The sequence below is a fragment of the Sapajus apella genome, unplaced genomic scaffold (genome assembly GCF_009761245.1).
Source record: "Sapajus apella isolate SASKATOON/1434 unplaced genomic scaffold, GSC_monkey_1.0 scaffold15, whole genome shotgun sequence".
In the NCBI taxonomy this organism is placed as follows: Eukaryota; Metazoa; Chordata; class Mammalia; order Primates; family Cebidae; genus Sapajus; species Sapajus apella.
In genome coordinates, this window is record NW_022436955.1 from 18,756,565 (window position 1) to 18,778,252 (window position 21,688).

General features: G+C 43.0%; 2 protein-coding genes across 2 annotated transcripts in view; one reads left to right on the forward strand and one right to left on the reverse strand.

Moving 5' to 3' along the window:
• CFDP1 (craniofacial development protein 1) overlaps positions 1 to 12,353 on the reverse strand; it is a 132,989-nt gene extending 120,636 nt beyond the window's left edge. The window contains exon 1 of the mRNA XM_032284470.1: positions 12,109 to 12,353. Within this exon, the coding sequence (XP_032140361.1) occupies positions 12,109 to 12,172 (64 nt within the window). The 5' untranslated portion in view covers positions 12,173 to 12,353. The remainder of the gene's footprint in view (positions 1 to 12,108) is intronic.
• LOC116555640 (60S ribosomal protein L12) lies at positions 6,598 to 7,227 on the forward strand. The gene has a single exon (XM_032284472.1). The coding sequence runs from the start codon at positions 6,683 to 6,685 to the stop codon at positions 7,178 to 7,180; it is 498 nt and encodes a 165-aa protein (XP_032140363.1). The 5' UTR covers positions 6,598 to 6,682; the 3' UTR covers positions 7,181 to 7,227.
• Positions 12,354 to 21,688: the final 9,335 nt, after the last annotated feature.

Below are 21,688 nucleotides of genomic sequence, written 5' to 3' on the forward strand. Positions count from 1 at the left end.
AAAGCGACACTGGAAGGATAAACAAGAAACCAATGAAAACAGCTCTTTTAAGGGTCAGGATAAAACAAGGTAGTCTATGGTTCTCTCTCTACAGAACTTTGAAAATCCCTTAAATTCAAAAGTTTGAATAAATAAACATAGCTGTATACCAAAATGAAAACATAACCACATTAACAAAAGATTTATTCCCAAGATTTTAAAAACCGTATTCTGACTATACATCTTCATCAAGATGCATTCCAAAAACAAAAAAAAAGTTCTACTCTTATAGTAACATTAACGTTGGTATTTTGAAACTATTTCCTTTAAGTCACAGGTTAAAGCAAGTAATTAAATTAATCGTATTAGAACTCTAAATCTTCAGAATAAGAGAAATAACACAACTATAAAATCAAAGAAATTGGCAGGGAGTGGTGGCTCATGCCTGTAATCCCAACACTTTGGGAGGTCAAGGCGGGCGGATCATGAGGTCAAAAGATAAGAGAACATCCTGGCCAACATGGTGAAACCCTGTATCTTCTAAAAATACAAAAATTAGCTGGGTGTGGTGGCACACACCTGTGGTCCCAACTACTCAGGAGGCTGAGGCAGGAGAATCATTTGAACCAGGGAGGCGGAGGCTGCAATGAGCCAAGACTGCACCACTGCACTCCAGCCTGGTGACAGAGTGACACTCCATCTCAAAAAAAAAAAATCCGTGAGCCCCTCATGATATTCAAAGACAGAAAACAAATCTGTACCATTTTAGACTGCTATTTAAAATTACTACCTATTTTCAGAACTGTAATTAAGGGAAAAAGAATTCAACATTTATACTGTTCCAATTGATGAGGGAAAGCTACACTTTACAGACAAACATCAACTAATAAGTATAAAAGAACCACAGAATCAGAAAAACATCACTACTCAAACTCTGACAGTTGGCGTTTAGGCAGGGGTTATCAAGTAATGTCAAAAAGCAAATTCAGAAGCTTGGTGTGTCAGAGGCGTTTGAACCAGGGCAACTCCATCGTGAATAGCGGCTGGGTAAAATGAGGCTGAAACCTACTGGGATGCATTCCCAGGAGATTAAGGCATTCTAAGTCACAGGATAACACAGAAGGTTGGCACAAGATACAGGTCATAAAGACCTTGCTGATAAAACACCCTGCAGTAAAGAAGCCGGCTAAAACTCACCAAAACCAAGACGGCAATGAGAGAGACCTCTGGTCACTCATCAGTGCCATGACAGCTTATGAGTGCCATAGCAACGTTAGGAAGTTAATCTAAATGGTCTGAAAAGGGGAGGCACGAATAATCCACCCCTTGTTTGGCATATAATCAAGAAATAACCATAAAAATAGGCAACCAGCAGCCTTGGGTCTGCTCTATGAGGTAGACATTCTTTAGTCCTCTACTTTCTTAATAAACTTGTTTTTACTTTACTGTATGTATTCCCCTCGAATTCTTTCTTGTTTGTGATCCAAGTGCCCTCTCTTAGGGTCTGGATCTGGACCCTCTTTCGGATAACAGGTGCCGTGGCATGCACCTATAGTCTCAGCTACTTGAGAGGCTTGCTTGAGCTCAGGAATTTGAGCCCAGCCCGAACAACACAGTGAGACCTCCATCTAAAAAAAATAAAAAGCAATTTAAATTTTAACCATTAAATATACTGTCACATGGAATACTTTCCAGTTCTACAAGTTCCAAAGGAAAAAACAAATATATAACAGACAGATCAGACTGTCATCACCCTGATTTAGTACTCACCACTATCGTGATCAACCAGATATTGTGTCTTCTGACGTTAGGCAATACAAAATACATGTCTGTCAATAATACATTCTAGCCGAAATATTTTGTTGGAACCCATCAAGCATTTATATCTAACTTCTGATTTACAGAGAACTGAAGTAACAAAGGAACAATTAAAACAATGCTATGAGTGAATAAGCAGACAAATCCAAGAGATGAGACATGCTTCAGGACGCATGGCTTGACCTTTTCAGGAAATCTATGACATTACAGCAAGGGGAGTATGCTAGATTAAAAGAGACTCAGGGATGGAACAACTGGATAACAGGTATAGTCGTGAACTCAGCTGTGATTTGGACACGCAAGCTCTAGCCATTTTGCAACAATTTGGAAATCTGAATATGATATATACATTTAAAAAACAGAACGTGGCCGGGCGCGGTGGCTCAAGCCTGTAATCCCAGCACTTTGGGAGGCCGAGGCGGGTGGATCACGAGGTCAAGAGATCGAGACCATCCTGGTCAACATGGTGAAACCCCGTCTCTACTAAAACTACAAAACATTAGCTGGGCATGGTGGTGCGTGCCTGTAATCCCAGCTACTCAGGAGACTGAGGCAGGAGAATTGCCTGAACCCAGGAGGCGGAGGTTGCGGTGAGCCGAGATCGCGCCATTGCACTCCAGCCTGGGTAACAAGAGCGAAACTCCGTCTCAAAAAAAAAAAAAAAAAAAACAGAACGTTTACTAAAATAAATGGGTAGAGATTGTCCACAGAAAAAAGCAAGCTGCAAAGTGATATGAGTAGATACAATTGCAGGCTGAGGAAAAAATACAAATATCTATACCCGGATGTGGAAAAAGATCAGAGAGTGAGTATTCACTAAGGGACTGACACTTGATAGTCTCTGGGTAGTTGGACTGTAATTACTTTATGTTTAACTGTCTGCATTTTCTAATTTTCTACAAAGCTCTACACTAGTTTTGAAAACTTTTGCCTGTTTTTATTATAAAAACAGGCAAAAGTTTTCATCATAAAAACAGGCAAATGTAGTAGACACTTCACATCCAGATGCACATGGCTCTGGATCTTAAACATTTAAAAAGATGCTTAATCTCAACAGTAATGAGACAGCCATACGGGAGGGCGTCCCAGGAGAATCTCCAACCAGCCAGCAGACTGGGAGAAATGCGCACTGGGGTGGAGCCACAGGGGTTCTGCTGTCTGCAGCAGGGAGGAGCCTGGCCCCCGGCCCCTCTTCTTTCTATGTGGAACCTGGGATTCAAAGCTGCTAGGCAGGAAGCATAGCAGCAGCAACTCTGGCCTTAGAGGGAGTCCTGTTCCCCTTTTTTCCCTTTTCACCCAGTAAAACCCTGCTTTACTCATGGTTCAAATTGTCTGCAAGCCTAAATTATCATGGCCATGGGGACAAGGATCCCGTCTTTAGCTAAGCTAAGGAAAAGTCCTGCAACAGTAAGAGATAAGCAAATTTTACATAATGTATACAAAAACTCCAGATCAAATTCCATGCAGTTACTATGAGAAAAAAAAGACAGTAACAAGCAGAATAACATCCCTGTAAACAATGTAGGCACAAAAGGAACAAATCTTGTCCAAAGACTCAGAGCTTCCAATTACCTTTTTAGTGCCCCAAGCATAAATATGAGCGAAACCAACTAAAAATCACCATAAATCTGAGAAAGCCTCTTACATAATAAAACCCTAAACAAGCATACAGGGTGAATAAAAAAAATCACCCTGGAAGAAACTGAGACTATGTTTCCCCATTTGATGAGGCTTACAATATCTGACACTAAAACCACAGAAGGAAATTATTAAACAAAAAAATACAGATCAATATCCCTCATAAACATAGACACAAAAATCTTCAGCAAAATACAGATGTCTCTCTATATCTCTGGGAAACATGCTCCAGGATCTCCGCCACCCCACACCAAAATCCACAGATGTTCAAGTCCCTTATATAAAATGACACCATATTCACATATAACCTGTGTACATCCTCTTGCAAACTTTAAGTCATCTCTAGATTACTTATGACACCTAATATAATGTGCTATATGAATACTTGTTATATTGTATTCTTTAGGAAATAATGACAAGAAAAAACAGTTTGTACGCATTCAGTAGATATAACCATCCACTTTTTTTTTGAGACAGCATCTCGCTCTACTGCCCAAGCTGGAGTGCAGTGGCACGGTTTTGGCTCACTACGATCCTCCCCGGTTCAAGTGATTCTCCTGCCTCAGCCACAAGAGTAGCTGAGACTACGGGTACGCACCACCACTCCTGCCTAATTTTTGTATTTTTGGTAGAGATGGGGATTCACCATGTTGGTCAGGCTAGTCTTGAACTCCTGGCCTTAAGGGATCTGCCCACCTTAGACTCCCAAAGTGCTGGGACTACTGGCATGATCCACCACACTTGGCCTCTTAAAGAGTCTTAAAACTGTGAATCAAAACAACACACATTTTCAGAAGTTAAAGCAGGAGGATTGCTTGAGGCCAGGAGTTCATGGCTTCAGTGAGCTGAGATCGTGCCTCTGCACTCCTGCCTGGGTGACAGAGCAAAACACTGTTTCTTCTAAAAACAAACAAATCCAAGTTTTCTCACCCGTGTAATCCCAGCACTTTGGGAGGCAAAGGCAGGAAGACTACTTGAAGTCAGACTACTTGAGACCAGCCTGGGAAACATGGTGAGAGACCTCATCTCTACAGAAAAAATAAAAAATTAGATGGGCGTGATGCTGTGCATCTGTAGTCGCAGGTACTCGGGAAGCTGAGGTGGGAGGGTCACTTGAGCCCAGGAGTTTTAGACTGCAGTGAGCTTGACTGCGCCACTGCACTCTACTCTGGGTAATCAAGCAATTCTCGTGTCTAGCCCAGTAGCTGGGACTAAGTGGGTAGGTCACCACACCAGGCTAATTTTTGTATTTTTAGTAGAGACAGGGTTTCATCATGTTGGCCAGGCTGGTCTCAGACTCCTGGCCTCAAGTGATCCGCCCACCTCGGCCTCCCAAAGTGATGGGATTACGGGCACGAGCGACTGCGTCCAGACTTTCTCCAAATATTTTCTATCTGTAGTTGGTTGAATCCATGGATGTGGAAACCAGAGATACAGAGGGCTGACTACGTTAGCAAACCAAATTCAGCAACGTATAAATATATCCCAACCGAGTGAGCTGTCTCCCAGAAATAAGTCTGTTAGAAATTTGAAAAATCAATCATTGTAATTTACCATATTAACAGACCAAAAAAAAAACCCAGATGTAATTGAATCAATAGATGCAGAAAAAGCATTTGACAAAATTCACCTCTCTGAAAATCAGGAACAGAGGGGAACTTAATAAACATGATAAAAGGAATCCCTGAGGGACAATACATGCAGACAGCCAAGGTTATCATTCCAGCTCAGTTACCATCTAACTGGATGAATTTCAGCAATTTGCTTAGACTTTGTGCCTCAGTTTTTTCATCAGTAAAAATGCAGAGCACAACTGGTACTTACCACGTAGTGTTAGGTGACTGAGTTAGTAGTAAGTTACTCAATGCTGAAGTGCTTAAACGGCAGACAGACAAACACATACGCACATGGCATCTGTGAAAAACCTGTAACTAACACCACATCAAATGGTGAAACACTGATTTCTTTTTCCCCTTATGATTGGGAAAAAGGTGACTGGGCACAGTGGCTCACACCTATAATCCCGGCACTTTGGGAGGCCAAGGCAGGTGGATCATGAGGTCAGGAAATCAAGACCATACTGGCCAACACAGTGAAACCCCATCTCTACTAAAATACAAAAAATTAGCTAGGCGTGGTAGCATACACCTGAGTCCCAGCTACTCAGGAGGCTGAGGCAGGGGAATTACTTGAACCCAGGAGGTGGAGGTTGCAGTGAGCCAAGATTGCTCCATGGTGCTTCAGCGTGGCAACAGAGCAAGACTCTAGCTCAAAAAAAAAGAAAAAAGAAGATTGGGAAAAAGGCAACGATGTCCCCTCTTGCCACTCCTATTCAACATCATACTGAAAGTATAAAGTACAGCAAGGCAAGTAAAATAAAAGGTAAACATATTGGAAAGAAGTAATAAAACTGTTTCTATTCACATTTGACATAACTGTCTGTGTGGAAAATCCCACAGAATCTACAAAAGCCTCCAGAACTGGTAAGTGAATTTTGCAAGGTTGTAGAACATAAGGTTAGTATGCAGAACCCAGTTGTATTTTATTTCCATATAGTAGTTACAAACAAGTGGAAATAAAAACCTTTTAGATCTAAAAAAAAAAAAACACAGATACAGATTGTATTCATAGACTAAAATATAACGTTGTTAAATTGTTAATTCTTCCCAAATTGGTCTACAGATTCAATGCAATTCCAAACAAAATCCAAGTAAGATACTTTTTTGTAGAGGTGAATGAAGTGATTCTACAATTTATATGGTGGCCAAGCATAATGGCACACGTCTGTAGTCCCAGCTACTTGGGAGGCTGACGCAGAAGAATCTCTTGAACCTGGGAGGCAGAAGTTGCAGTGAGCTGAGGTCATGCCACTGCACTTCAGCCTGGGCAACACAGCAAGACACCATTTCAAAAACTAAGAAAAAAAATCTGTATGGAAAGGCAAAGCAGTAAGAGCAGCCAAAACCACTTTGAAAAAGAACAAAGTTGCAGTACTCTACCTGATTTCAACTCTTAAATCAAAACTATAGTAATTGAAACACTGTGGAAATAGAGGTCCAGAAATAAACCTATACAAGTATGGCCAAGTCACCCTACAAAGATGCAAAGGAAATTAGATGGAGAAAGAATAATCTTTTCAACAAATAATAAAAGAACTGGCTTTTTCGGCTTTCGGCTCGGAGGAGGCGAAGGTGCAACTCTTCGGTCGTCCCGAATCCGGGTTCATCCGACACCAGCCGCCTCCACCATGCCGCCGAAGTTCGACCCCAACGAGATCAAAGTCGTATACCTGAGGTGCACTGGGGGTGAAGTCGGTGCCACTTCTGCGCTTGCCCCTAAGATCGGCCCCCTGGGTCTGTCTCCAAAAAAGGTTGGTGATGACATTGCCAAGGCAACGGGTGACTGGAAGGGCCTGAGGATTACAGTGAAACTGACCATTCAGAACAGACAGGCCCAGATTGAGGTGGTGCCTTCTGCCTCTGCCCTGATCATCAAAGCCCTTAAGGAACCACCAAGAGACAGAAAGAAACAGAAAAACATTAAACACAGCGGGAATATCACTTTCGATGAGATTGTCAACATTGCTCGACAGATGCGGCACCGATCTTTAGCCAGAGAACTCTCTGGAACCATTAAAGAGATCCTGGGGACTGCCCAGTCTGTGGGCTGTAATGTTGATGGCCGCCACCCTCACGACATCATAGATGACATCAACAGTGGTGCTGTGGAATGCCCAGCTAGTTAAGAAGCATAAAGGAAAATATTTCAATAAAGGTCATTTAACAACTGGTGGAAAAAAAAAAAAAAAAAAAAAAAAAAAAAAAAAAATCGGCAATTCAAATGCAAAAAAAAAAAAATCCTTCACTCAAATCCTAGGCAAAAATCAACAAAAAATAAATAATGATAAATGATTTTTTTTTTTTTTTTTTTGAGACGGAGTTTTGCTCTTGTTACCCAGGCTGGAGTGCAATGGCGCGATCTCGGCTCACCGCAACCTCCGCCTCCTGGGTTCAGGCAATTCTCCTGCCTCAGCCTCCTGAGTAGCTGGGATTACAAGCACGCGCCACCACGCCCAGCTGATTTTTTGTATTCTTAGTAGAGATGGGGTTTCACCATGTTGACCAGGATGGTCTCGATCTCTTGACCTCGTGATCCACCCGCCTCGACCTCCCAAAGTGCTGGGATTACAGGCTTGAGCCACCGCGCCTGGCGATAAATGATTTTTTAAAAAAAAGTAAAGGCACTGCACATGTACCCCCAGAACCTAAAGTACAATAAAAAAATTTTTAAGTTCTTACATATTTGACATCTAAAAATATTTTTTGTTATATAAAAGTTTTTCATATTTATTATTGTACATTTATGTTTCTTTTTTTATAAACAGTTTATTAAAGTCTTTTGCTCAAAAAAAAAAAAAAAAAAAAAAAAAAAACTAAAGGCCAGGTTCACGCCTGTAATCCCCAGCAGTTTAGTTTCTGAGGCCGAGGCAGGCAGCTCACCTGAGGTAAGGAGTTCAAGACCAGCCTGACTGACATGGAGAAACCCCATTTCTCCTAAAAAGACAAAATTAGCTGGGCATGGTGGTGGGCACCTGTAATCTCAGCTACTTGGGAGGCTGAGGCAGAGAATTGCTTGAACCCAGGAGGCAGAGGCTGCAGTGTGCCGATATCATACCACTGCACTCAAGCCTGGGCAACAGTGAGACTGCATCTTAAAAAAAAAAAAAAAATCTGAGAAAGAACTATACCCAGAATATATAATTCCAAAACTGAAAACAACCCAATGTTTTAAATGGACAAAGAAGTCAAAAGACACATCACCAAAGAAGATAAAACAATGACAAATAGGCACAAGAAAAGAGAATCTACATCCTCAGGGAAATGCAAACTAAAGGAGAATTGGCCAATACAAACAAACAAACAAACAAACAAAAACCTGACCACCCCAAGTGCTGTTGAGGAGGAAGAGCATCTCGAATTCTCAAACATACTGCTAACAGAAATCACATCACAAAAAAGCCCAGTAATCCCACTCCTAGGTATTTACCCATGTGAAATGAAAACCCACGTTCACAGAAAAAGCTGTGTGTAAATATTTATAAACAGCTTTATTTGTAATCATAAAAATTCGGAGGCGTGGTGAGGTGGTTCATGCCTGTAATACCACCACTTTGGAAGGCTGAAGCAGGTGGATCATGAGGTTAGGAGTTCAAGGCCAGCCTGTCCAATACGGTGAAACCCCATCTCTACTAAAAATACAAAAATTATCTGGGGGTGGGTGGCACGCAACTGTAGTCCCAGCTACTTGGAAAGCTGAGGCAGAAGAATCACTTAAACCCAGGAGGCAGAGGTTGCAGTGAGCTGAGATCGTGCCACTGCACTCCAGCATGGGCAACAGAGCGAGACTCCAACTCCAAAAAACAGAACAACAACAACAAAAACTGGAAACAACCCAGTGTCCTTCAAATGCAAAATAAGCTGTGTTATATTTACGTAATAGGCTAGCATTCAGCAACAGAAGGCACTAATTATTGACATGAGCAACAACATAGGTGAATTTCAAATGCACTATGCTAAGTGGAAAAAGCCAGATACAAAAAACTACCTAATGTTATGATTCCATTTAGATTACATTCTGAAAAAGGCAAAAAAGATAGACAACAGACCAATGGTTGCTAACGGCTGGGGCCGGAGGTAAGGGAGAGTTGTTTAACTACAAAGAGTAGCAGGGGAAATTTGTTTTTTGTTTTTAAGAGGGTGGGAGGCTTGAAACTGTTCATTTTGTTGGTGGTTACACAACTCTAGGCATTTGACAAAAATCGGACAACAGTATATTGAAAAGAATAAAGCATGGCCAGGTGCAGTGGCTCACGTCTTAATCCCAGCACTGTGGGAGGCTGAGGCAGGCGAACCACCTGAGGTCAGGAGTTTGAAACTGGCCTGACCAACATGGAGAAATGCCGTCTCTACTAAAGATACAAGATTAGCCAGGCGTGGTGGCACATGTCTGTAATCCCAGCCACTCGGGAGGCTGAGGCAGGAGAACCGTCTGAATCTGGAAGGTGGAGGATGCGGTGAGCCGAGATCGCGTCATTGCACTCCAGCCTGCGCGACAAGAGCGATATTCCGTCTCAAAAAAAAAAAGACTAAATGTTATTATATGTAAGTAAGTTAAACATTATATGTTAAGTGCGGATACTGCATTTACAAAAGAACATAATGCTATAAAATATATTTACAGTGTTTCTTCTCCGAGAAAACACCAAATGGCGGCGGATGATGCCAGTGGGGGCCGGGGATGGGGAAACCAGTGGCTTCCGGGGCTGGGTTGCAGACGTGGACAGGGTAGAGAAGACAAGGCCAAGGATAAGGAGTGAACGCCCATCACCAAGCTGGGCTGCCTGGTCAAGGACATGAAGATCAAGTCCCTGGAGGAAGCAGGGAATCTGAGATCACTGACTTTTTCCTGGGGGCCTCTCTCAAGGATGAGATTTTGAAGATTACGCCGGTGTAGACGTAGATCTGCGCCGGCCAGAGTGCCAGGTTCAAGGCATTTGTTGCCATTGGGGACTACAATAGCCACGTCGGTCTGCGTGTTAACTGCTCCAAGGAGGTGGCCACTGCCATCCGCGCCATCATCCTGGCCAAGCTCTCCATTGTCCCTGTGCGCAGAGGCTACTGGGGGAACAAGATTGGCAAGCCCCACACCCTCCCTTGCAAAGTGACATGACGCTGCAACTCTGGGCTGGTGCACCTCATCCGCACGCCCAGGGACACTGGCATCGTCTCGGCGCCAGTGCCCAAGAAGCTACTCATGATGGCTGGTATTGATGACCGCTACACCTCAGCCAGGGGCTGCCCTGCCACCCTCGGTAACTTCGCCAAGGCCACCTTTGATGCCATCTCTAAGAACTAGAGCTACCTGACCACCGACCTCTGGAAGCAGACTGTATTCACCAAGTCTCCCTATCAGGAACTCACTGACCACCTCGTCAAGACCCACACCAGAGTCTCTGGGCAGAGGACCCAGGCTCCAGCTGTGGCTACAACTTAGGATTTTTATACAAGAAAAATAAAGTGAATTAACACTTTTAAAAAATTATTCAAAGTTAGGAGTTAAATAACAAAAAACAGTTAATAAATAAAAAATATGAAAAGAGAAAATAAGGCAATAGAAAAGTGGAAAGATAAAACATTAGAAATTTTCCATGAAGTAGAAAGCCAAAGGGATAGACAAAAAAGGTTTAAAATTAGAGGACCAGCCCAGAAAGTCTAACATTAAATTCGACATATGAAAAATGAAGATTACAAAAAATGGAGAAAGGAAACTGCCAAAACATTTTCTAGGTGGGGTGCAGTGGCTCACACCTGTATCTAAGGTAGGCAGAATCACCTGAGCTGAGCCGCAGAGCTCAAGAATAACCTGGGCAACATGGCAAGACCCTGTCTCTATTTATTTAGAGAGAGAGAGAAAGAAGGGGGAGACGGAGAAAGAGAGAGAAAGAAAAGGAAGGAAAAAAAGAAAGAAAAGAAGAGGGAAGAGAAGAAAGAAAAGGAAAAAAAAAAATTCTAGGAAAAAATGTTCCCAGAAGGCTCAGCAAAATGGCTGAAAATATTCATACCAAGATATATCATGGTGATATATTAGAAAATGGGAACAGGCCAGGCACAATGGCTCACGCCTGTAATCCCAGTACTCTGGAAGGCCAAGACAGGCGGATCTCCTGAGGTCGAGAGTTTGAGACCAGCTTGATCAACACGGAGAAACCCCATCTCTACTAAAAAATACAAAATTAGCCGGGCGTGGTGGCACGTGTCTGTAATCCCAGCTACTCGGGAGGCTGAGGCAGGAGAATCGCTTGCACCCGGGTGTGGAGGTTACAGTGAGCCTAGATCATGCCAGTGCACTCCAGCCTGGGCAACAAGAGTGAAACTCTGTCTCAAACAACAACAAAACAACAAAACACCAGAACAGGACGAAATAAAACAACAAGAGTAGGGAGGCTTCCTGGGTTGGGTTTTTGTGTTTGTCTTTCAAATGAGGATTTGTATGGATGAAGATACTTTCAAGGAGATGGGTATGCCTGGGGAAGACCAAGAAGGGGGAAGAGGTAGGTCTTTTCAGCAAGATTCATTTTCGTCCCATTCGGGTTGAGATCCCTATGGAAAGAAAGTTCTGAGAGGAGAAGACGAGTGGAAGTCGCAGAGAGGCAAAAGGCATCACGGGGGGAACTTTCTATCAGAAATTTCTACCAACCAGGCGGAAAGCGGACAGCGCTATCCTGGACGGGGTGGTGGCCAGGAGCTCTCTCAGGCTAGGGCTGAAGAAAGCCTCCAACGCTCGGACTGCCTCCCCGATTTCTAAAGCAGCTGTATCGTTCGGGGCTGACCGACGAGCGTCCCCAGGGACAGGACCGCTCTCGTGTTGGTTCCCGCGCTGCAAGAGGGGGCGGCGGCCGGAGCTGGCCCAGGGAGAGGGCGGCACGGAACCGCCACGCGCACACGCCTCGGGCCGGGACGGCGGAGAATGAGGGGCCCGAGGGAGCACACGCTCGAGAACGGGCGACCCCCGGACCACCCGGGCCACTGGCACGACCCCCGCGGGAGCCGAACACGCCTCACGTGAGGCGTGGGGCGGGGCAATCCGCCTGTCGCCTCAGGCGGAATCGCTCACCTGACGGCACGTAATCCTCGTCCTCCTCCGAAGTGGAGAAGTCTTCGGAGTCGAATTCCTCCATGTCGCTGCAGCTCAGCGCTGGTCAAACTCGCGGGACCGCAGCAGCTGCCTCCAACGGCAAAGCTCTAGGGTGAGACCATACAGCCCGGGCGGCGGCGGCGGCGGCGGCAGCAGCTAGGGCGGCCCCCGACAGCGCTTTGCACATGCGCGCAGAGTGCCACGTGGTCGCCCTACGACACTTCCGGCCGATGCCTCTGGGCGGGCGCCCCTGAGGCCCTCGCGGGGAGCCGGTACTTGCCCGGATGCGGTGCATGCTGGAACTTGTAGTCTTCGGCGCTGCCTTACCACCTTTATTTAATAAATCTGCTTAAATAAAATTACGTATCTGTGGAAATACAGGCGACCTTCATTAATCATGAGTTATTGTCATATACAAACTTACTTACTCGCTAAAATGTATTGGTAACCCCAAAATCAATCATCACAATACTTTTTGGGGTTCTTCCCGGGCATGCGCAGAGGGTGGAAATTTGGAGTGGGCGGAGGTGCAGGTTCCCAGCAGACGTTTGAACTGGGCAGAGGCACAGCCTTCTCGTTGCAGCTCCAGTGCTGTTAAGAGTCCTTTCCGCAGTCTGTTTACTGACAGTTTTTTTTTTTTTTGCATTTTTCTGCTTTTTGTGGGTGGTTTTGCTGTTTAAAATGGCCCGCAAGCATAGTGCTGAAGCTCTGCCCAGCGTTCCTAAGGCAAGAAGACCGTGATATGCCTTATGAAGAAAGCCAGCGTGCTGGATAAGCTCCTATCATGCATGAGTTACAGTGCTGCTGGCGGTGAGCTCAGTGTTAATGAGTCGACAATCCGGGACATTAAGAAAGAGGAAAAGGAAATTCACCAATCTGTTCGTGAGGCCGCTCCGGAAAGTGCTAAAGTGACCTCCATAGTGCTTGATGAAGCTATGGAAAAGATGGAAAAGCGACTGAATTTGTGGATTCATGAGATGTCGACTGATTAAAAAAAAAAAAAATCATAGTGGACAGCATTGTTGTGAAGCCAAAAATATCAAAAAATCTATGGTCATGTTACCCTGGGTCAGAGAAATGCCTTCTCGGCGAGTGCTGGCTGGCTCGTGGGTTTCAAAAGGCGAAAAGGGGTGAAAAATGTTAAACTTGCATGTGAGGCGAGTTCTGCAGATCAAGGGGCTGCGGAAGAATTTTTTAAATACCTGCTAAGTGTTATACAGGAAAGCGTTATGTGGAAGAGCAGGTTTTCAATACGGATGAGACTGGCTTATTTTACAAGGATGTTGGCAAACGAACCTACATTATGGAAACGGCCTCCAAAGTCCCTGGCTTTAAATCATACCAGGATCATGCAACCTTGTTAGTGTGCGCCAATGCCAAGGGCAACTTTAAGTGCAAACCCCAATGGTGTACAGAGCCCAAAATCCACAAGCACTTAATGGGAAATATGTGAACCATCTGCCAGTCCATTGGAGGTGGAACAAAAAACTGTGGACGTTGTCCATTTGGGTCCACAACTGCTTCATCCCAGAAGCTGAACTCTCTATCCAGGGCAGAAACCTTGCCTTCAAGGTTTTATTAATTTTAGATATTGTTCCAGTCCATTGCTATGAAGAACTCGAAAATGCACACTCCAACAGAGAAGTTATTTTTATGTCCCCAAACACAAAATCTCTCACCCAACCCCTCGATCAGGGCATAATAAAAACGTTCAAGGCACTTGGGAGGCGGAAGTTGCAGTGAGCCGAGATCGTGCCACTGCAGTCCAGCCTGGGCAACAGAGCAAGACTCTGTCTCAAAAAAAAAAAAAAAGCGTTCAAGGCACACTACACAAGGGCCCTTTACACGACGGCCTGTGAGGCTTTCAGGGCCAAGAAGGAAACCACCATGCTGGACTATTGGAAGTCCGTCACTATATGCAACATGATTGATTATGTTGGCACAGCCTGAGACCGCACTGAGCAGGCTACTATCAGTAACTGTTGGGCAGGCGTGGTGGCTCACGCCTGTAATCCCAGCATTTTGGGAGGCTGAAGCGGGCAGATCACGAGGTCAGGCGTTCGAGACCAGCCTGGCCAACATAGTGAAACCCCATCTCTAATAAAAATACAAAAAATTAGCCAGGTGTGGTGGCGGGCACCTGCCATCCCAGCTACCCAGAAGGCTGAGGCAGGAGAATCGCTTGAACCCGGGAGGCAGAGGTTTCAGTGAGTGGAGATGGCACCATTGCACTCCAGCCTGGATGGCAGAGCAAGATTCTGTCTCAAAAAAAATAATTAAAATTAAAATTTAAAAAACTGTTGGGAAAATGTTTGGCCAGACTGTGTGGAGAATTTTGAAGGCTTTGAAGGTGTTACAGAAAATATAAAGAATGGTGTCCGAAGCATAATGCATATGGCACAGCAGGTAAGTGGAGACGGCTTTGATGACATGAAGGATAGATAAGATGTGGAGGAAATTTTGGCAAATAAGGCAGTGGAACCAACCAACAAAGACCTGGATGAGATGGCAAAACAAGGCATTGGAGTCGATGAAGAGGATTGCCATGCAAGTCGGCCCAAGAATTCCAGAATGCTCCCTCACACAGCAGCCAAAATATTGGAGTTCTGCCTTGGAAAAAATTTTTAGCGACATGGAAGAGTGTGACCCTATGCTTGATGGAAGCCTCAAATTTAAATGCCTGGCCTCCACTGCGTTTGCCTCTTGTACTGAGATGCTTAAATCTTTCAGGCAGAAAGCCAAGCAGGCAAGGCTGATGCAATTTCTCAAGCCAGTTTCGGGGGGAAGATTGCCCACTCCTTCAAGTGTTGAGAGCCAGACTCCTAACGTGACCTGTCACCCTCTTCCTCTTCTGCAGAATAAATTTCACTCACCCCTCCTCTGGTTTCTGTGGGACAAACCAAGGTCCAGAGGTTTTCCCACATTTTGTAACTCCATCAACGTAAGATTTTAGTTATTTTATTTTATTTTTTTTTGAGACAGAGTTTCACTCATGTTACCCAGGCTGGAGTGCAATGGCGCGATCTCGGCTCACCGCAACCTCCGCCTCCTGGGTTCAGGCAATTCTCCTGCCTCAGCCTCCTGAGTAGCTGGGATTACAGGCACGCGCCACCATGCCCAGCTGATTTTTTGTATTTTTAGTAGAGACGGGATTTCACCATGTTGACCAGGATGGTCTCGATCTCTTGACCTCGTGATCCACCCGCCTCGGCCTCCCAAAGTGCTGGGATTACAGGCTTGAGCCACCGCGCCCGGCAGATTTTAGTTATTTTTATAAAATTTAGGATACTCGATCTTTGAACTTTTTCACTTTCTTTGTATTACTGTATGGTATACAGTATGTGTGCACAGTAGTGAATGTGTACTTCAGGAACTGTACAGTATATTATACTGTTTACTGTATGTGGGCACTATATATGTGTATTCTGTGACAGTGAAAAAGTAGTACAGGTCAGGCGAGGTGGCTCACACCTGTAATCCTAGCACTTTGGGTAGCCAAGGCAGGTAGATCACGAGGTCAGGAGTTCAAGACCAGCCTGGCCAACATGCTAAAAACCCGTCTCTACTAAAAATACAAAAAGGAGCTGGGCATGGTGGCGGGCACCTGCAATTCAAGCTACTCGGGAGGCTGAGTCAGGAGAATCATTTGAACTTGGGAAGTGGAGGTTGCAGTGAGCCAAGATTGCAACATTGCACTCTAGCCTGGGTCACAGGGTGAGACTCTGTCTTAAAAAAAAAAAAAAAAAAAAACAAGTAGTACAATCTCAGTACACCACAGTACATTGCACCAAAATACTGTCATTGACATTTTATTATAAATATGGATTATTTCTAAGAAATACATATTAAATAAGGTGTCTTTGAACAGAAACACATATAAAACAAAGTTACATATTGATCAGTTGACGAAAGTGTTGACTAGCAGTTCACAGGAACCTAACGAAGCATTTCTCCCAGGAGCCATGGTTCAGTTTTTACTAATTCAGTGTTAGTTGAATTTCGTTAATTCAACAACTTTATAGACAAAACTACTGTGAATACAAAGAATTGACTCTTCAGGAATGCAGCTATCATCCACACGAACCCTTCCTTCAAGTTAAACCATATGGGAAGTACAACCATATATAACCGTTACCATTCCTTCAGATTAAAACATTTTAAAGATCTATTTATGAGGTGATAATCAGAAGCAAATTCAGATGAAACACCAATGACTACCATACTATTTGTTTCTCTTACATACAGATATGATTTTTTTTTCAGCTGAAATTGCTTCTCATTGATACACTAGACTAGACTGGGTCTGTAAATCCAGGAAATCAAGGAATAGATGTTACATGAATCAAGGAATAGATGAGACATGCATGTGATTAATAAAACATTACAATGGCTTCATACCAGCAAACTTCAAAAAATAACATTATTAAGACACAGTTCACACACCGTTAATATTTACCTATTTGAAGTGCACAATTCAGGCCGGGCACAGTGGCTCTCACCCTGTAATTGCAGCACTTTGGGAAGTTGACGCGGGTGGATCACCTGAGGCCAGGATTTCAAGACCAGCCTGGCCAATATGGTGAAACCCTGTCTCTACATGAATACAAAATTTAGCTGGGCATAATGGCGGGTGCCTGTAATCCCAGCTACTCAGGAGGCTGAAGTGGGAGAATCACTTGAACCCGGGAGGTGGAGGTTGCAGTGGGCCAAGATCGCACCACTGCACTCCAGCCTGGGCGTCAGAGCGAGACTCCATCTCAATAAAATAAAGTAAAATAAAAATGTGCACAATTCAATAGTCTTTATTCAGACTTGCACAATCAACATTAACTCCATTTAGAACATTTTCATTGCCCCCAAAATAAACCCTTTCTCATTCCCCATTCGTGCTCATTCCATTTCTCCTCAAAGACCAGCCCCTATAGATTTGCCTATTCTGGACATTTATTTAGGTGGAATCAGACAATATGTGGTCTTTGGGGACTGACTTAGCATGACATTTTCAAAGTTCATTTCTCTTAGGTATATCCTAAGTGGGATTGCCTGTTCATATAACAACATTTTTTTAAAAAACCTTTAGAAGAACTGCCAAAGTGTTTTCCAAAGCAGTTGTACCATTTTATATTCTCAACAGCAGGATGTGAGGGTTACAATTTCTCTGCACCCTTGCCAATACCTTTTTTCATTCTAGCCATCCTAGTGCGTGTGAAGTGACATCTCACTGTAGTATCAATTTGCACTTCTCTGATGACTAACAAAGTTAAGCATCTTTTCATGTCCTAATTGGCCATTGTATATGTTCGTTAGAGAAATATCTTTAGAGATCTTTTGCCCTTATTTTTTACCTTTTTTTTAAGACAGAATCTGGCGCTTTAGCCCAGGCTGGAGTGCAGTGTGGCGACCTCGGCTGATTGCAAGCTCCGCCTCCTAGGTTCAAGTGATTCACCTACCTCAGCCTCCCGAGTAGCTAGAACCACAGTTGTGAGCCACCACGCACACTAATTTTTGTATTTTTAGTAGAGATAGGGTTTCATCATGTTGGCCAGGCTGGTCTTAAACGCCTGACCTTAAGTGATCCACACGCCTCAGCCTCCCAAAGTGCTGAGATTATAGCCATGAGCCACCATGCCTGTTTTGCCCATTTTAAAATTGGGTTGTCTTTTTGTTGACTTTTTTTTTTTTTTGAAGCAGGTTCTCCCTATTGCCCATGCTGGCTTTTAGTAGTGCCGTCATAGCTTACTGCAGTCTCAACCTCCCTGGACTCAGGCAATCCTCCCACCTCAGCCTCCTGAGTAGCCAGGACTACAGGCATGCACCATCATGCCTAGCTAATTTTTATACTTTTTGTATAGATGAGGTTTCACTATGTTACCCAGGCTGGTCCAGTCCTTTGTGACTTGAACATGTTTCCTCATATTTTGTGACATTTGTTTGCACTTTTTTTGAAAGACAGCAACTTAGGCTGGGCGCAGTGGCTCACTCCCATAATCCCACTACTTTGGGAGGCCAAGATGGGCAGATCATTTGAGGTCAGGAGTTTGAGACCAGCCTGGCCAACATGGTGAAACCCCATCTCTACTAAAAGTACAAAAATTAGCTAGGTGTGGGGGCACATGCCTGTAGTCCCAGCTACCCAGGAGGCTGAGGCATAAGAATCGCTTGAACCCGGGAGGTGAAGGTTGCAGTGAGCTATGATCTCACCACTGTACTCTAGTCTGGGCAACAGAGCGAGACTCTGGCTAAAAAAAAAAAGAAAAGTGTTTTACACAAGTTTAGTTGCTAGCACTTAAAAATGGAAAGATGTCATTCTTTGTGATATGCTCTTGATCAGAAAAAAAAAAAGAAAAAGAAATGGAGAGATTTCAAACAGTAACTTAGATTTCCAACTTCTCTTGAAAAATGATCATCTAGCAAGATTGGGTTAATCACTGAACAAAGCAGAAACAGGCTACAGCCAAGCAGTAGCTGACTCCTTCCGACAGCGCTCATCCCTCCCCATCCCTAAAGATTGATTTCTGGCTCACTCTTCTGTTTTCTTGGCAGTAAAGTGTCTTCCCTGTCAATCTCGGTACCTTTGTACCACATCTTCCACTGTCTCTTTCCACTGTCCAACCTTGGGTTATCACTGTTTTTTGAAAACAAAGTTCCTCCCCTTTTGGGTCCCAGATACGTACACAGTCTTGGGGGCTTCTGGCTGAACTCTGCATGTGTGTTTCTGGAGTGCTAGAAACATTCTGTCCCCCTTGATCTGTTACTCATTCATTAAGCTATACATCTTAAGGTTTGTATACTTTACTGCATGGTAAACCTCAATTTTAGAAAATTAGAACAAAGGAATGGATGGGCAGTCTCCTGCCAGACATTCACTGTATGTGTCTGCAATGGCTGAAACGGTAGCAATCTTGTGACCATGAGGTAAACTACCCAACCTAGACAGTCCCATTGGTTGAAAACAGCAGAACAGAGAGATTTATGATGTCACCAAGGGTATTAAATTAACCACACTTGAAGCTTCTCTTCATGCAGACTTACTATTAAAATAAATTTTCACACACTGTATCAATACTCACCTATCTCCGTGTAGAATCATACAAAAGCTTCTAGATGGCAATATACCACCCAGCAAGTGGAGTTACTAAGATTTTCCAGTTCACATAAAAGTACAATTTAATCATAACTTTGAACAATAATTTTGCCATAAATTAATAAGAAGTTGAACATAAAAGAAACAGTTACACGTTAGATATTAAGTTATTCAAAAAATGAAAACTGAAGTCAGACAACTTTATTACAAATGATTAGACTCATTGGCCACCAAAAAAGAAATATAATTCCAACTCAGAATTCAAAGTAATTTTTTATTGATAAATATTTACACTAGAATTAGAAATGTCAGTAGAAAAATAAAATTTAAATAATTTTCTATTGTACAAAGATTTGATCATTGTGACTCTAGCAGTTAGTGAAATAACATAATATAAAAAGTTAAGCTGATTTTAGTCACAACCAGTCTTCAAGAGTGCACAAAAAAGAAACGCAGGCACACAACATTTTCTGCGTATGGTCTGCTGATGGCACCGAGGCTTCACATTCCAGGAAATGGTTACTGAGGGAAGGCTGATGTGTGCTGCAGCATAACAGGAACGTAATTCAAACCAGAGCAACCAGAAAGGATACTGGAGTCAAAAGCCGAAATACAATTTAAAATCTTAAAAAATAAGGAAGGGTTTAAAGGTAATTAATGAATTTTTCCTCGATAGTTTAATCATTTCATAAGGAATAATATTTTGTGGCAAAAAAAAAAAAAGTTAATAGCACAAAGAGACACCTCTCTCTTAGAAATTCATGATGCTCTTGTGTATGAACTTAAGTTTCATGAAATGCTTTCACTACAAAACCACAAATTCAAGAATCAAGAAGGCCGGGTATGGTGGCTCACATCTGTAATCACAGCACTTTGGGAGGCCGAGGTGGGTGGATTATATGAGGTCAGGAGTTCGAGACCAGCCTGGCACATGGTGAAACCTCATCTCTACTAAAAATACCAAAATTAGCTGGGCATTATGGTGGGTGTCTGTATTCCTGGCTACTTGTAGGCTGAGGCAGGAGAATCACTTGAACTTGGGAGGCGGAGGTTGCAGTGAGGTAAGACCATGCCACCGGACTCCAGCCTGGGCAACAGAGCAAGACTGTATCTCAAAAAAAACCCCAAAAAACAAACAAACAAAAAACAAGAAATCAGCTTTTATGGTCGGGAGGCTGCCTCCTTCTCCTTTATTTTTTTTTTTTAAAGCATAGCTAGAGGAGGATGCTGCTAAGAAATCAGTTTTTGGCAAAAAGACTCAAAACTATGTAAGGTAAAATGTTCAACACAACTGCTGATATTCTTCCATCTGAGTGACCGACCACTCCCAAATAATTCTCTATTTGAGACATAAAAAAAGAAAATCAAAGATATTCCTTATCATTCAAATAGTCTTTCTCTGAAAAGATTAAGCTACACAGCTCAATCTATTTCAAGTCTATATATATATTTATTCACAAGAGCATGCTTCATTTATTGGGATGTATATGTATGTAGCATTCAATAATTTGAAGATACTTTTTATATGGAAAGTTTTTAAAAAGAGTAATCAAAATATATCAAACAAGAAACAGAAACAAAGACACCTTTCAAAATGCCCTAACTTTATGACTTAGCTCCAGTGAAAAATATCTAACATTTTAATCACGGATCGGTATTTCAAAAATTAGTATTTAAGGGGAGGGGCGCACTAACTACTGGCCCACATGGTTAGTGTATGAAATTATATCCAAAGAATGTTTTAGGTGAGAACTCATTCAACAGGCATTCTTCAGTAAGAGGCATTCTTCAATAGAGATGATGGAAATCATTTCCCATAATAAAAGATACAAATTCCCCAAATTTCTCAAAATGAATGGATGCTTCTGAAAATCACAGCTTTTTAAACTAAAAACTAGAATTTTTTGCAATCTGCTTGGAAGAAAAGATTTGAGCTTCTTGTTGGGGAATTTGTAAGACTATGCGGCTGAATTACAACTCTACATATAAGTTTCTGCTGAGTATATGTCACTATAATTTTGATATGTGAATTATCAAAATTAATAATATTGAGACAGGGTCTTGCCCTGTCACCTAAGCTGGGAGTTCAGTTGCGTTTTCATGGCTCACAGCAGCCTGAACCTCCCAGGAACAAGTGATCCTCCCACTTTAGCCTCCTCAGTAGCTGGGACCACACCTAGCTATTTTTTTGTTTTGTTTTATTTTTTAGAAGAGATGAAGTATTGCTATGTTGCCCAGGCCAGTCTTGAACTCTTGGGCTCAAGCAATTCTCCCAAATCGATCTCCCAAAGTGCTGGGATTACAGGTGTGAGCCACCGTTCCCAGACATAAGTGGTCTAATTACTCAAAAGAAAATGTCCAATTTTTGTGATCTCTTTGTAATTCTTTTCTATGAGTTTCCCTGGCAAACTGGTCCTCCTTTTTCCTTTTTTTTCTCAAATTGGGCAGACTCCAGAACCACAGTACATTCAGATT